The following is a 15,563-nucleotide window of genomic DNA, read 5'->3' on the forward strand; positions in this document are numbered from 1 at the left end:
TAGACAGTGAGTAATTGAGAGTATTATTGAGCACGTTCATTGTTATAGCATTTGTTTTAGCGCGAATATTGAAATTAAGTGTATCGTAAAGTTATATTCGGAAAGAATAAACCAGTTTTATTAAGTAAGGACTTGTGTCGCTAAAGTTTTGTCGGAACGAAGTTACGGAAAATTAATTAACAAACGGAGACGTAACAGAGTATTATGTACAATTTTGGTGTCTTTATCTAAGAAAGGATATTGGCTTATTGAAGGAGGAGGGATACTATGTTGATTCTAGGAGTTCAAAGGGTTAGCTTACAAGGAGAAAACAAGGGTAAGGGGTACTCTTGTTGAAGTTTATAAGATTATCTATGGAATCAATAAAAAAATAACTGATTTCTTTGTACTATACTCTGCTGATAGTAGGGTGAGAAAACATAAGTTTAAGATTTGGAAAAGACAGGCTAGGTTTAAACTAAGACAGTTTTATTTTTATAAATTTACTTATACAACGAGTTGCCATTGGTAGTGGAGGCGAACATCTAAGGGATTGTAAGAGGGAATCAATGAAATCCTGAAAAAATACATGGTCGGTTTCAAGAATGGATGTGCAATGACAGCATTGAAGGACCAAGTAGTCCTTTGTTGTCCATATGTTATGTAACTAAGCAAAGTGAAGCATGATATATACACTCCTGAGTAAAACATTTTATGCCCTAGGAAAGTGAAAGAAAATATCAACTCTACGGCTATAGAGAGGTGGTGATGATAAAAAAATATGACAAGTTCTTGTGAATGGCATTCTGCAGAATAACATATAAATGTTTTTTAATGTACTACACACAAACACACCTAAACCTTAACAACTACATTATTTGTTCAACACAAATATTTAACTCTCTGCTCAGTTTTCAAGTATTTGTTAAACACTTGGATTACTAGGATCTTTCACAAAAGCCAATTGTTTGAAGTAAAAGAAAGTGTACAGTTACTTGTGACACAGTACGTACATCAGATTACTCGATAAGTTTATTAGAATGAGAAAGTTTAACTAAGAAACTCATCTGGTAGTACACTACATGTAACTTTCTGTGTTTTTCAAAAAGTCAGTGATACCCCTGAACTTCAACTTCTAATAACTTCTGCAGAATTTCCTTCAAATTTTTTTGTCTTACCGCTATAAATTCTTTTTAAAAATCTGAGTCCAAACAAAAGCCAAGTATGTCAATTTTATTTATTAAATAAGCATAATTATTTATACAAAGAACTACACAGACATAATGATGATAGAGATAGCACTCGTGTTCATTTTTCACTTTCTGAGGCTGGATGGTACGACACGTTCGTTAAACATTTCCATATAAGAAACAAGTAATGTTACAATATCAAGCAAACATGCATGTAAAAATAGGTATAATTAATCAACACAAACAAGATGATATTTCTTATAAAAACTGGTATGGCTTAGGCTTTGTTTGATCTTAATTAAAATTGTAATTTATTCAACTAAGCACTACCAGTGAAGATCTATAAAAATAAATAAGAAGCATGTTTTATATTAAATACATCATTATTAATATTACTCTTGAATGTATTTTATTTTATGACAAAATAAATCATATTTTAGCCAGTATAAAAAAGACCTAAAACACTGAAAACAAATTAAATGTTTGTTTTATTGATTCAAAAATGTTTACCCAAGACTGGTTCATTGTGTGATTTTATTATTTGTAGAAAACTCAGTAACAGACTGACAACAATTAAGGATCTCGATGTTGAACATATTCTTTTCAATTACATTACATTTCAAAACTAAAATTCTATTTTATAACAGCTGATTAGATATGCCTAATTTTCATGCTGCTCATATCTGATTAAAATTAAGTTATCTTTTATTGAACATCAAAAAGTTTTAATAACATGTATTAATGTTTACCTAGTTACGTTACATGTAGATTAATCACATAAACTTAACAAGACTTCCATGATTTTTTCAAGATAATTCTTAAAGATACCGTCTTAGTTATTCGAATAATGTATATAAATTCTTTGGTCTGTCATTACGATATCACCAGTATGCAAATGTAGGATTCACTTTTGATAATAATCAATTTTATGCTACCGTTCAATCACTATATTATAAAAAACTACCTCATGGACTATTGAGGAATAGGAGTGCTGGCTATACGATCTTCTAGATTTTAATTGTTTTTTTCTTTAAGATCAAAACTTCACATTCAGGATATACATTATTTTTTACACAGACGGTTCCAATGTTTGCACATTTTATCAGATGTACTCCACATAAAACACAATTTGATATTTCTCCATCCTCTAAATTTGTCTTCAGGAAGTTTATTAACCATTATCGAGTTTGTACAAATCAAAATACAAAAATGACTGAAATTACAAGTCAATGTAAACAACCCTAACATGTTAAAGTCTCTAACTTAGCTGAGAAGGGTAGTAATATTTAGTAGTTGAAGAGTTAAAAACATGAGTATAATATACATACTTTACACTCATACAAATGTTCATTGGGACTCTTTAACTCACAAACCACATACGTTGTATCAAATGATAGACGTCTCTGCAATGATTAGTTTAAAACTTTCCAAGCAAAGACAAGGAATATCAAGAAAGTTTGTTTTAGAATTGTCAGTCCAAAACTTTCATGGTGATTTTCAACACAATATTGTTTCACCCACTGTACATTATAATTGTCATTGATGCTACTTTGAAAACATCACATCATGTGAAGAAGAAGAAGAACAGTACGGCCACTGAAATCACAGATGATACAGAACAACAAGCTTAATAAAACATCATCATGAAACAAGTTTCTTCATGGGAACTACCAATGAAACAAAACAACTTCAAGAATTTGGAAGCTAAACCTTTTAACTAAATCTTAAAGACCACAACAGTAACTATTTCTTATTAAAATAACTTTCACTGCTTTTCAAAAATATAGTTTATCAATAGTTGTCTATTAAATCCCAGGTGTCTCAGCAGTAAATAAATGGGCTTAAAACTCTTAAACTTGGCATTTGATCTCTGCAGTGGGTATGTACAGATATCCCATTATGCCGAATTCAACGTTACATCTTGCCAGATACTTCTATAATAAAGTTTAATAAAATCATTAAGCCTAATTTTGAGAGTAATTAAAAACAATCACAAATTAAAATGATTCTAGATAAAAAGTAATGTTTGTTTTCAAAAACAGGTGTTACCTTTAATTATACTTGTCATGAGACATTAGTATTAGGCCTATACTAATTTTCAACACGACATTCCCTTAATGATTTTCAAGAATCAGAAGAGTTTATAATAATAGTATTCCAGCCACACTACAAGATTAGTAAATAAATATTTCCCTTTGGTGAATCCATGTAGACTTTCTTTTATGATATAACATTTCACTTAATGATTTTTTAAAACTTCTTCTATCACTCTTTTATAAAACCTTAAAGACTAACTGACCTATAATTACCAGAAAAACTCTTTTCACCCCCCTTTATGCATTAGCAACTTTTCATGTCTCGGGGGCCTAACCACTCTATATTAATCTACTCAATATGAAACAGAGAGAGAGAGAGAAGCTCACATAACATATCTGTCTGGTCCTTTTATTTTAGTCATAGGTCATTTCAATATAATGAGGGCTACATAGGCACTATTTAAAAGAAAAATATCCTTATGTCATCATCAACACAGGCACCGACTCTTCAAGTACAAGCCACAATCAAGCAATCTCCTTCTCTTCTCTCGTTTCTTCAGCCAGACTTTTGAGCAGCTTTCCTCGGATGCTTGTTCGGCCACTTAGGTCGCTAATAACTAAAGTTGTGTACAATCTCTAAACTCCAGCAAATTTAAATGTCATAGAGCAACAGGTTACTAGCCCAAATATCAGTATGTATTATACCTCACCAGTAGATCTTAAGACCTATCACACCCTTTTAGCCATATTCTTAATGTTGCAAGTAGGGGCTGAAGAGGAACAACAGTTTCTGATCACCCCTTCAGGGATTGTTTGACCTATAACCAAAAGTACTGCCAGGTGCATTCATTCATGTCATCATCTTTGGTTGTCTACATCATGCCTCAGACCTGCAAAAAATCATTTACAAACGGCCAGGTAAACCCATAGGTCAGAGTCCCCACTCATGCCAATAAAAAACATGCTAGATGGTATTTTCTTGGTACGAATGAGTGAAATACTAAGTGAGTTACACTTTCATGCACTATTAGAAAGGCCTCCAGATGACAAATCTGTGATTTCTGACATTGTCTCTATTTTCAAGAGGAGGAGGCAGCATTGTAGACATATTTCAGTAGTCACCCTTATCAGAAGCTTAAAGGGCAGTTTTTGATGGGAACATTTTACATGTGCCAGTATTTTTATTTTCATCCTATCAAACAACCAGCCTACGTGATGGGACCAAAATTACAGAAGTCAAGGAAGAAGAGCAGTCATAAATCGTGGACAAAACTCTAAAGGTATTTGAGCACTCCCATCCCACCCCCTCCAGTATGAATCCAGTGATTCTTTCATGTGTTTTGACTAAAAATAGGGCTGGACACAAATTATGGAGCAAGGAAGATCTATGAAAGTCAGCTAGTATCACAGCGCCTATAACAGTGGTAAGTTAGTACCACAACATCTATACCAGTGTTCAGCTATCACTGTACTTATAACAGTGATCAGCTAGGATAACCACCAATAACAGTGGTCAGCTAGCATCATGGTACTTACAACAGGTGGTCAGCCAGCATCATGGTGCCTACAACAGGTGGTAAGCTAGTACTACAGCACCTATAACAGGTAGTAAGCTAGTACCACAGTACCTATGACAGGTGGTCAGCTAGTACCATGACAGGTGGTAAGCTAGTACTACAGCACCTATAACAGGTAGTAAGCTAGTACCATGGCACCTATAACAGGATGTCAGCTAGTACCACAGTATCTATAACAGATGGTCAGCTAGTATCACGGTACCCATAACAGCAATCAGCTAGTACCACAATAGCTACAACAGGTGGTCAGCTAGTATCACAGTACCTATAATGGGTGGTCAGCTTGTATCATGGTACCTATAACAGTGATCAGCTAATACCACAGTAGCTACAACAGGTGGTCAGCTAGTATCACAGTACCTATAACAGGTGGTCAGCTAGTATCACAGTACCTGTAACAAGCAGGAAAGTACTTTGAGGGGAATGATACTTACATAAAATCGCTATGTTAATACAAAGTTTTCCACTGACTGCAGCTGGTCGTGAACACAACTGGAAGGTGACCAGTAATGTAAAAACAGCACAAAAAAAGAATACTTCACGATGAATGTAACCAGTAATGTGAAAACAGCACAAAAAAAGAACATCCACAATGCACTAATCTTTTCCTGCTGTTATATCCAAACTGAGTTTTAAAAAAAAATAGGAACATCATAGAAAAGTTAGGTGGGGATAAAGATGTAGATGAATTGAAGTGTTTGAGAAAGTTATGCATTTTCAAAATGGTGTTCTTAATGATGTAGTGTATGATATTACTTTACAACTATTCAAGTTTATAGGATAGGTACATAGATGTAAAAAAGGATACATTTAACACAGGTTAATTATTTCTGTCAATGGGCGAGGGGACATAGATCAGTCAAAAGGCTTGTAGACACTTTACCCACTCTTATGTTTTTACAAATTAAATGGATTCTTACAAAAGTAAACTTACTTTTGTTTACTCCATTTAAAAACTATTTTCTTATAAAGTACAGATACTGGCTGAAATTTTCTTTTCTCACTTTGTTTACTGAAATTCTTTTCTATTGAATTGAAAAATCTCGTGTGTTGTACATGTAATTCTCTCAAGGTGCTCATTCACTACGAGGCACCTTATGAAAAAAGGAAAACAGATGATTCACTTGTACAGAATAAAGTCTACAGTTAACCTTTAAGGAAAATTTTATGTTTTCCACTAAGAACAAAATCTTATAATTAATAACTTTATTAAAAGCAGTAAACTCATTTCAAAAATTTAAATGACTTACCCAGGAGCATTTAAATAACTGTACATCAATGCACAATACATCTAAAATTTTCCAAAAATAACCAGAGGAAGGTTACCATAGTTAGCCTGGTCCTTTGATGGAGTGACAAACCTAGTAAATATAAAATTTTCATTAACCATAAACAACAACATAATTAGTGCCTTTAAGCTTAACATTTTTAAAATTTTCAGTGAAATAAATGATCATATTGACGATGGAAATTGTTTTCTTCCAAGGTTAATAACACACGTCCTTGAAATTTCTGGTATTTGGTGGAGTATGTGAATCATAGTTTACACAATGGACAACATGTACTGAAATTTTTAAACCTGTTCACACATGTACCCATGCAATCACGCTGTAGTGTGGCTAACTTGTAGTTTCTCTTGTTACTCCTTGTTATAGGTCATTTCCTTTTGGTGTTACTTAACTATTCCCATGGTAACAAGTTGCTGTAAAACTGTGTGGCTAGCTTATAACAAGGAGTAACTAGAGAAACTACAAGCACCAAAAGGAAATGATAACTTAACTATTCTCATGGTAACAAGTTGCTGTAAAACTGTGTGGCTAACTTGTAGTTTCTCTAGTTACTCCTTGTTATAGGTCATTTCCTTTTGGTGTTACTTAACTATTCCCATGGTAACAAGTCGCTGTAAAACTGTGTGGCTAACTTGTAGTTTCTCTAGTTACTCCTTGTTATAGGCCATTTCCTTTTGGTGTTACTTAACTATTTACACGGTAACAAGTCGCTGTAAAACTGTGTGGCTAACTTGTAGTTTCTCTAGTTACTCCTTGTTATAGGTCATTTCCTTTTGGTGTTACTTAACTATTCCCACGGTAACGAGTCGCTGTAAAACTGTGCAAGTAAATATACTATGTGGTTCTTTTCAAAGCTTCAAATCTGTTCAGGGCTCAATTTGAAATAGGAATTACTGAAACTTGGCTTGATTTGGAGAATATTAATAGTAGGTATAAATAAGTCTTTGATATTGATGGTTATTAGTTAGAGAAAAGTGCTGGAGGGAGTGGAGTGGTTCTTGATAAGAGAAAAAGTGCAGACTCATCAGACTGAAAATAAAACATGTTTATCAAGAGTTTGAATTTACATGATGGGATACAAGAGTAGAAAGTTTTAAATGGGAATTATGGGTCATCTTATCGGACAGATCACGTGAAAAAGAAACAGTATAATGAGATCAGTAATAATAATAACGACACTGGTACAATAGTCATGAATGACAGATTTCAATTTTAGATACATTGATACGTATAGAGTAACATTTTTAAATGATTCAGGATAGTTTCCAATATTTAGTAAGCAGAGAGTATTTTAGATTTAACCCTACGAGCATAGGTAGGAGTCAAAAGTGAGCAAGCCAGGACCTTTTATGGAGTACCATTCAACATGGTATTACGTATTTGATGTCAGACTCATTCATTTTATCCTAAATTGCTGAATAAGCAACCATGGTTGGTATAGGAGATTAGATACCAGATATATTATATAAGGATACTGGAAAAAACTGTAGATATGCATTTTGGAGGTTCTAGAGATTATGCAAATACAGCATTCAAACCATACAACAGAGAAATGTATTTTTATCCGTTACAAGAACGTTACCTTGCACACCAACTTGTCAGTCTGACATCATCATATCTTGATTGTTTTAACATATTTTTTGTGTACAGAAGATTGCCAACTTTTGTATAGATACACATAGTAAATTCAGAATTACAGTCATTCTTTCTTTAATACACGGTCAGTTCATTAGACTGACCCCATACACATTTAATTAATGTTAACCACTAATAAGTTCAAGTGGAGGAACATTTGGAGAATCGTCACCATTACATGATTAACTTTGATGTTTTCCTACAGATTGAGATAAAGAAATGAAATCTTATTGTTTCATTTTCAGATAGCCAGTTCTGAGGCTATGAGACAAAATTACTGAATTGGGATATTGAGTTGATACAGAACAAATTTAGGACATTTTAAAAACATTTCTTACAATTCAAGATAAGCATGTTCCTAAAAGGATTAAAAGAACAAGATGGAAGATAAAACTGAATAGTCTAATTATGGAAATAAGGAGAAATCAGGGAAAAAATTTAACTATCATAATTTTAAGTTTAAATCAACATATATAAAATGGAAGACTTACAAGATGTTAGAAAACTAAAGATTGGTTAAAAATAGAAATTATGAAATCAAAAAAGGCTTATGAGAAAAAAGTTTGTTTATGACATTAAAACTAGCAACAAGAATATTTTTAAACATGTTAAAGGTAAGCATAAAGTTAAAGTGAGGATTGGACCTTTACAGGATACTGATGGCAAGGTTGTTGTTGTTGTTGAGAACAATGAGATGGTCAAGTTTTAAATGTTTTTTTGTTTTCTGTTCTTATAAGAGAGGATATTAACAATATTTCAGACTATGCATTCTTTGGAAAATACCAGGGTTAACTTTAATTCCTTGGTAGTAAATAAAAAAACAACAACTAAGATTAAAACCAGATAAAGGACCAGACAACATTTTCCCAAGGGTTTTAAAAAAAGGTCAAAGATCGGATATGTGAGTCTCATTTTTTGTAGGTCAATAGACAGTAAGTGCCTGACAGTTGAAGATTTGTTTAATGTCACTGATATTTTTAAGAGAGAGAGGTTATAAGAGTTCCCTTGGAATTTACAAGCTTTGTAGTTTTACTTCTGTAATGTAAAAATTCTAAAGTCTGATAAACAAAGCTTTACAAAATCATTTAGTGAAATATAATATCATAAAAGAGAATCAACACTGATTCTCTGAGGAAAATCTTGCTTTATTAACTTTCTTTCAAGATGTTACTTTTTACCTGATGACAGAAAGGTTTTAAACTTGGTGTATTTACATTTCCAGAAAGCTTGTGATGAGGTGCTACATAGAAGATTAGCTACGAGGATGGGGGAAAGACTAGTGTTTGTGTTTCCTTGGCTGTTTGATAATTCTCTATATAACATTATCATAATCTGCAGTTTGCAGATGATATTAATCTAATATGCTGGATTTGGTTTACTTTGATTTTCAGAAAGCATCTGATAAGGTGCTTCACAAAAAGACTTGTTACAAAAATTAAATCTGTGGGTTTGGGGGGGAATGTTATTAAATTGGATAGAAAATTGGATGTAGAGTAGAAAGCAGAAAGAAATAATAAACAGAGTTAGATCTGATTGGATCACAGTTACAAGCGGTGTACCTCGGGGCTCTGTGCTGGGTCCTCTGCTGTTTCTGATTTATACTCATGTCTGAAATGACTAACAAACTATTGAACTTTTGTAAATGACATCAAGATTTTTGGGATGGCTAACTGTATCAAAGATGCTGCAGACCCACAGGAAGATTTAGATCATTCGATGTTTCGGGCCAATACGTGGCAGATGATGTTTAATTATCCAAGATGTAAGGTGATGCATGTAGGTTTTCACAATTCAAATTATTGTTACAATTTAAATGTGAATACATTCAATACTGTGGTTGAAGAAAAAGATCTTGGTGTTGTGACTGAAAAATCACTTAAGTCATCTAAAAAGTATATTGTAACTAACAATAGGGCTAATAAGATTTTGGGTAGCATCTAAAGAAATATTGAATACAAGACAAGGGATATTACTGTTTCACTGTATAGATCACTTGTAAGGCCTTATTTAGAGTACTGTGTACAGTTTTGGGATCCCTTCCTCAAGAAGGGCATTGAATTGTTGGAGAAGGTTCAGAGAAGAGCCATTAAGGTGTTAACCTGGAATCATGGATGCCCACAGGAAGGGGCAGGGGGGTCACTTGACCCCCTTGGATTTTCAAAAAGGAAAAAAATTACTAGATATGTCAAATTATTCTTCTGTGTTCTTGGAAAATCATAAGGTATTTGTATTTCGATTTCATAATTTTTTTAAACTTGAGTAACTTGACCCCACCCCTATTTTTTTTCTGTGTTTAGCACTGAAGACAATAGGGCAAGGGGTCGTAAATTCAAATTTTAGCAGTGTAGAAGTCATCTGCAGTTTAGACAGTATTACTTTTCAAACATGTTGGTTGGCTTTATGAATATCTGAGGACCTATATACCACAACTGAAAACACTTGTTAATACGAAACGGCTTCAAAGTTAGCACTGCAACACTGGTAAGTAAGGCAAAAAGTCCCATGAGTTTAAGCATACTATTACTCACTGTACAAAAAACGCTACTACACCTTTTGGGTTTTACTTACAAGAATTTGGAACAACAATGGAAAAAAAAAAGGATATACTTGTTGTTCTTATAATTAAAGTTAAATTCAAATTCACTATACATTTTCTTTTACTTATTGCACACTTTAGTTTTAACACACACTTTATCTTACCATCCGAAACGGAGAAACTAGCATGCGTAATATTCAGTAAAATCACGGCGTCATCAATTCCTTTAGGGTTTTTGGCAAAAAATAAAACTTCTCCACCATCTTCTGGAGATACTTCCGTTATTTCTAAAGCGCCCAGATAACAATGTGGTGTTTCTAACTCCTAGAATTAGAAATAAATAAACAAGATTCGATAACACGTTAGAATTAATATACTTTTATGTTTAATTTGTAAAAAATAAAGACACCTATCGTGAACATCTACCTCTCGATACGTTGATGTAATTTGTTTACTAACTGTTAGTAAAAAAAACAAAAAAAAAGAGCTGATAAAAAAGAAAAACAAGATAATTCGTGGCGCCATCTATTTAATAACATAGGAACAAATGCTATATTTTTTCCGCATTACCAAATTCTTCGATAAAATGTATCCAACTGTAAAATACTAAAATGTATAGTTTAAAAGTGGAATATAATATCTCTTCTCTTCTTATTTCCTACCAAACAGCTTTAAAATGGTGGATGTCACTTTTTTACATGGATTTAGCTTTTTCATATAACTGTGACAGTTTTAATTATGTGCTTGTATAAACATAGTGTACTTAGTCTAGATAAGAGCACCCCAATGGCACATCGAAAGGGCTTCGGACTTATAATGCTAGAAACCGGAATTCGATACCCGTGGGCACAGCACAGATAGCCCATTGTGTAGTTTGTGCTTAACAACAAACAAACAAATCCAGCTAAAAATTATTATAACTCACTTTACTTTCCCATCTACTCTGATATTAAATTTTAAAGTCAAACTCTCTTAAAAAATCGTAAAACTTACTGTAACGTTGTGCGCTATATAAGGCAACCTTATATCTCCGGGACTGAGTGCTAGATGGTGAACTATCCAGTGGGCACGGTATGGACGGGGGTTACCACAAAATCGGATGAAAAGTTTTGCCGACTTTCCTGCTATAGCATTTAATGTTCTGTTGACAGGATCAACCTTAGGCCTACCTGACAAAAACAAAAGAGTGAAAACAAGTATTTAAATTTCAGTTTATCTCAAAGCAGAAGCTTTTACAAGTCAGCAGGGGTAATATCCACAACAACAACAACAATTATCTAAGGCAGCCTTGATAAAGGATTCACAGAGGAAGGGACGGGGAAATGTTCTCATGGAAGAGTCTGTCCGACTCCCACGTTTTACAATCAGTCACTCACAGAGGAAGGGACGGGGAAATGTTCTCATGGAAGAGTCTGTCCGACTCCCACGTTTTACAATCAGTCACTCACAGAGGAAGGAACGGGGAAATGTTCTCATGGAAGAGTCTGTCCGACTCCCACGTTTTACAATCAGTCACTCACAGAATGCACACAATATACCATCCTCAAATAATCGTTCTGTAGTTGAAGATGGCCTCGTTGACACGTGTTATAAGGCATGTCATCTTCTTTATAACATTTTTGTTTTATAAAAAATCTGGTATATTTCGTATCCAACCAACACAGAACAATTTGTATACTGTACATCCAATCAATATATATAACCTCATGTTATTTACATTTTGTTTACATATAAATTGAATTTTATTGTGTTTTGATTTCTTAATACTGAGGCGTTTAATATTATTTTCTCCTTAGCGCATTTACTTGAATAGCACCACGCTTATTTTTCAGCAATTGAGATTCGGTTTAAATCAAATAACTTTTAAACACGAGTGATAATAAAAAAATCTTCAATTTCCCAACTCACTTCTGATATTTTATATAAAGCAATCACCTTTAACTTTGACACTAAGATCTTTTGTTTTTGCTGTATACACTCTTCGTCCAATAGTGTTAGATGTAATGCATTTGTACTGTCCTGCATCAGAATATAGAACCGTATTCAAGAGCAAATCCTTTTCGATGCTAACGCCCTCTATTTGATTATTTTCTCTAATCCTTGTCCAACAATATGATGGCGGCGGCTTTCCATCAGCTTTGCATTCTAACCGAAAAGGGTCACCCAGATCAGTCTCGAGAACTTCAGGGGGGTGTTGAACAATTTCGGTGCCATCTTTATGGAAAAAGTGAAAGGAAAATATATTATAATGATACTCAGTTTTTGTCAGTCCTAAAAAATGCGCGCGCACTTCATTTCAAAAGATGTAAATATACTTTAGTATACATTTTGTACAACAACATATTCAAAGCTCATCAAATGTTTTAAAATGGTCTAATGTTAGGTCGTAGAATAACATTATAAGTTTATTTTTCGATAGTATTAAGTAAGGTAAAGTTTGGCCTTAACTAAACTAAAGCAAAAAACGTACACAAGTTACGGAGCTAATTTGTATCTCTATCGAATAAAAGCCGTACTTTATAAGGCTTAAATAATGTTAGGCCTAAGACAAATGAACATACATATTCGGGTGTCTGCGATTATAATTCATTTGTATTATTCTAGAATTCCTATATGTATTAAGTAAGGTAAAGTTTGGCCTTAACTAAAGTAAAGCAAAAAACGCACACAAGTTACGGAGCTAATTTGTATCTTTTATCGAATAAAAGCCATACTTTATAAGGCTTAAATAATGTTAGGCCTAAGACAAATGAACATACATATTCGGGTGTCTGCGATTATAATTCATTTGTATTATTCTAGAATTCCTATATGTATAGAAGTACTGTTGCAATAAGGTTGTTAATTTGACTGCAAATGTTCGGTCCGAATGTTTCTGATTAAATGTTATTTAACTATATTGAACGTTTAAGAATAAAAATATGGAATAAAACTGTACAAGTTAGATAAAATGGTAATAAAAATTAACACAGGATACATGAAGGAATCATACATCCCGTTACTGACGATTTCAATTATATGATTTTGTTTGTCTGTAGTTAAGCACATAGCTACACAATGGGCTATCTGTGCTTTGCCGGTTTCTAGCGTTGTAAAAAATAAGATTCTGGACGCGTATGAATATACATACACACATAAGCTTGTTTGTTTGTTTTTTAATTATGCACAAAACTATACAGGGGCTATCTGTGCTCTGCCCACCACGGGTATCGAAACTCGGTTTCTAGCGTTGTAAAAATAAGATTCTGACGCGTATGAATAGCAGACACATACACACACAAGCTTGTTTGTTTTTTAATTATGCACAAAGCTATACAAGGGCTATTTGTGCTCTGCCCACCACGGGTATCGAAACTGGGTTTCTAGCGTTGTAAAAATAAGATTCTGGACGCGTATGAATAGTAGACACATATACACACAAGCATTGGCGCCAAATTTTCAAAACGATTGTGGTGCTGGGTCTATTTTTTAACAACATCGGCGTGCTTAGCTCTACTCGCTAAATCAATTTTGGAGGTGCTCAAGCACCTACAGCACTCATGGAGCTGATGCCTATGTTGATATAAGCATACTGAATTACCACCTTTAAATTAAATGGAATACTAATAACTACAAAAACGGTTCTGAAACTAAAGCTCCTTAAAAACATATCTATTTAAATATAATAGCTTCGTAAACCAAGAATTATGGCCTTTATACCGTTCACTACCGGTAGGGGACCACATATTAAGTAATTTCATATATTTTTGGCCTGTTGCAACACTCGGTGTAAAGAAGATTGGATAGAATCATTCATTCACTGTCACTGTAAGCTATATACGAAACTTCAGAAATAATAGTGGAACAAGATTCAATACTGATGGTATTTTTGTTGATGTTTTTTGTGGGTTGTTTTTTGTTTTTGAATTTCGCGCAAAGCTACACGAGGGCTATCTGCACTAGCCGTCCCTAATTTAGCAGTGTAAGACTAGAGGGAAGGCAGCTAGTCATCACCACCCACCGCCAACTCTTGGGCTACTCTTTTACCAACGAATAGTGGGATTGACCACACACTATAACGCCCCCACGGCTGAAAGGGCGAGCATGTTTGGTGTGACAGGGATTCGAACCCGCGACCCTCAGATTGCGAGTCGAGTGCCTTAACCACCTAGCCATGCCGGGCCAGTTTTTTGTGGGACTCACATCTTAAAAAACAACCAAACTTTATAATATAATTATTTTAATTTGGTTATACTGTCCTATTAATTAGTAGTATGTTAAATTTTACATAAGTAATCATAATTCAATGTGTTCTCCTTTTAAATAGTTTGATATTTTATTGTAGAAGTATTTTATAATGTCCATGTATTGATAAATAATAAATTTAGTATATTCAGCCTTTTTTTAAACGTTTGGGCAATAATCTGGCGTTTTATTAATTACCAAATCTACAATATTGGTTTTAAATGTGATAAGAAAAATATTTTTTTATTTAATATAATACTTACAACGGACGTTAAGAAAATAACCAAATGAAGAAAAATATCCAAACTTATTCTCCGTCGTACATTTGTACCAGCCAGAATGGTGTCTACTGATTGAAGTAAAGTTCAGAATACCGTCCATAGAGGGCAATAGCTGCGAGGGACCATCATCTTTCAGCCATTTAGGAACACCAGGGGGATTGGCGTCGACATCACACTTTAGAAACACAGGCATACCTTCTACAACAGGGAATCCAAACGGTGGGGACCGACTGATGGAAAAGGATGGGACGTCTATGAAATAAAATATATAATCAGTAAAAAAGAAAAAAAATTAGTATCATGATATCTAATAATGTTAGCTTACAAATAAGACTGAAGAGTCTAACGTAAACATAAGTTACTTACACTTTTTAAGTTAATAAGTATATAATTATATCATATCAAATAACTCTGACTTTTTAAGTTAATAAGAATATAGTTATATCATATCAAATCATTCTGACTTTTTAAGTTACTACAAATATCATTATTTCATATCAAATAACTCTGACTTTTTAAGTTAATAAGAATATAGTTATATCATATCAAATCATTCTGACTTTTTAAGTTAATACAAATATAATTATTTCATATCAAATAACTCTGACTTTTTAAGTTAATACAAATATTATTATTTCATATCAAATCATTCTGACTTTTTAAGTTAATACAAATATAATTATTTCATATCAAATAACTCCGACTTTTTAAGTTAATACAAATATAATTATTTCATATCAAATAACTCCGACTTTTTAAGTTAATACAAATATAATTATTTCATATCAAATAACTCCGACTTTTTAAGTTAATACA

At 33.3% G+C, this 15,563-nt stretch overlaps 1 protein-coding gene across 5 annotated transcripts in view; it reads right to left on the minus strand.

The window, feature by feature from the left end:
• LOC106466676 (peroxidasin homolog) overlaps nt 1–15,563 on the minus strand; it is a 74,974-nt gene that overhangs the window by 12,893 nt on the left and 46,518 nt on the right. Inside the window, exons 4-9 of one of the 5 annotated variants that reach the window (XM_022394740.1) lie at nt 14,730–14,999; nt 12,178–12,456; nt 11,236–11,411; nt 10,407–10,566; nt 6,033–6,143; nt 1,198–1,307 (exon numbers count right to left, since the gene is read on the minus strand). In XM_022394740.1, coding sequence (XP_022250448.1) covers nt 6,058–6,143; nt 10,407–10,566; nt 11,236–11,411; nt 12,178–12,456; nt 14,730–14,999 — 971 coding nt within the window. In that variant the 3' untranslated portion in view covers nt 1,198–1,307; nt 6,033–6,057. The other 4 variants (XM_013926971.2, XM_022394738.1, XM_022394739.1 and 1 more) reach the window with 4 other exon arrangements.

Source organism: Limulus polyphemus, unplaced genomic scaffold, assembly GCF_000517525.1.
Source record: "Limulus polyphemus unplaced genomic scaffold, Limulus_polyphemus-2.1.2 Scaffold2340, whole genome shotgun sequence".
Lineage (NCBI taxonomy): Eukaryota > Metazoa > Arthropoda > Merostomata > Xiphosura > Limulidae > Limulus > Limulus polyphemus.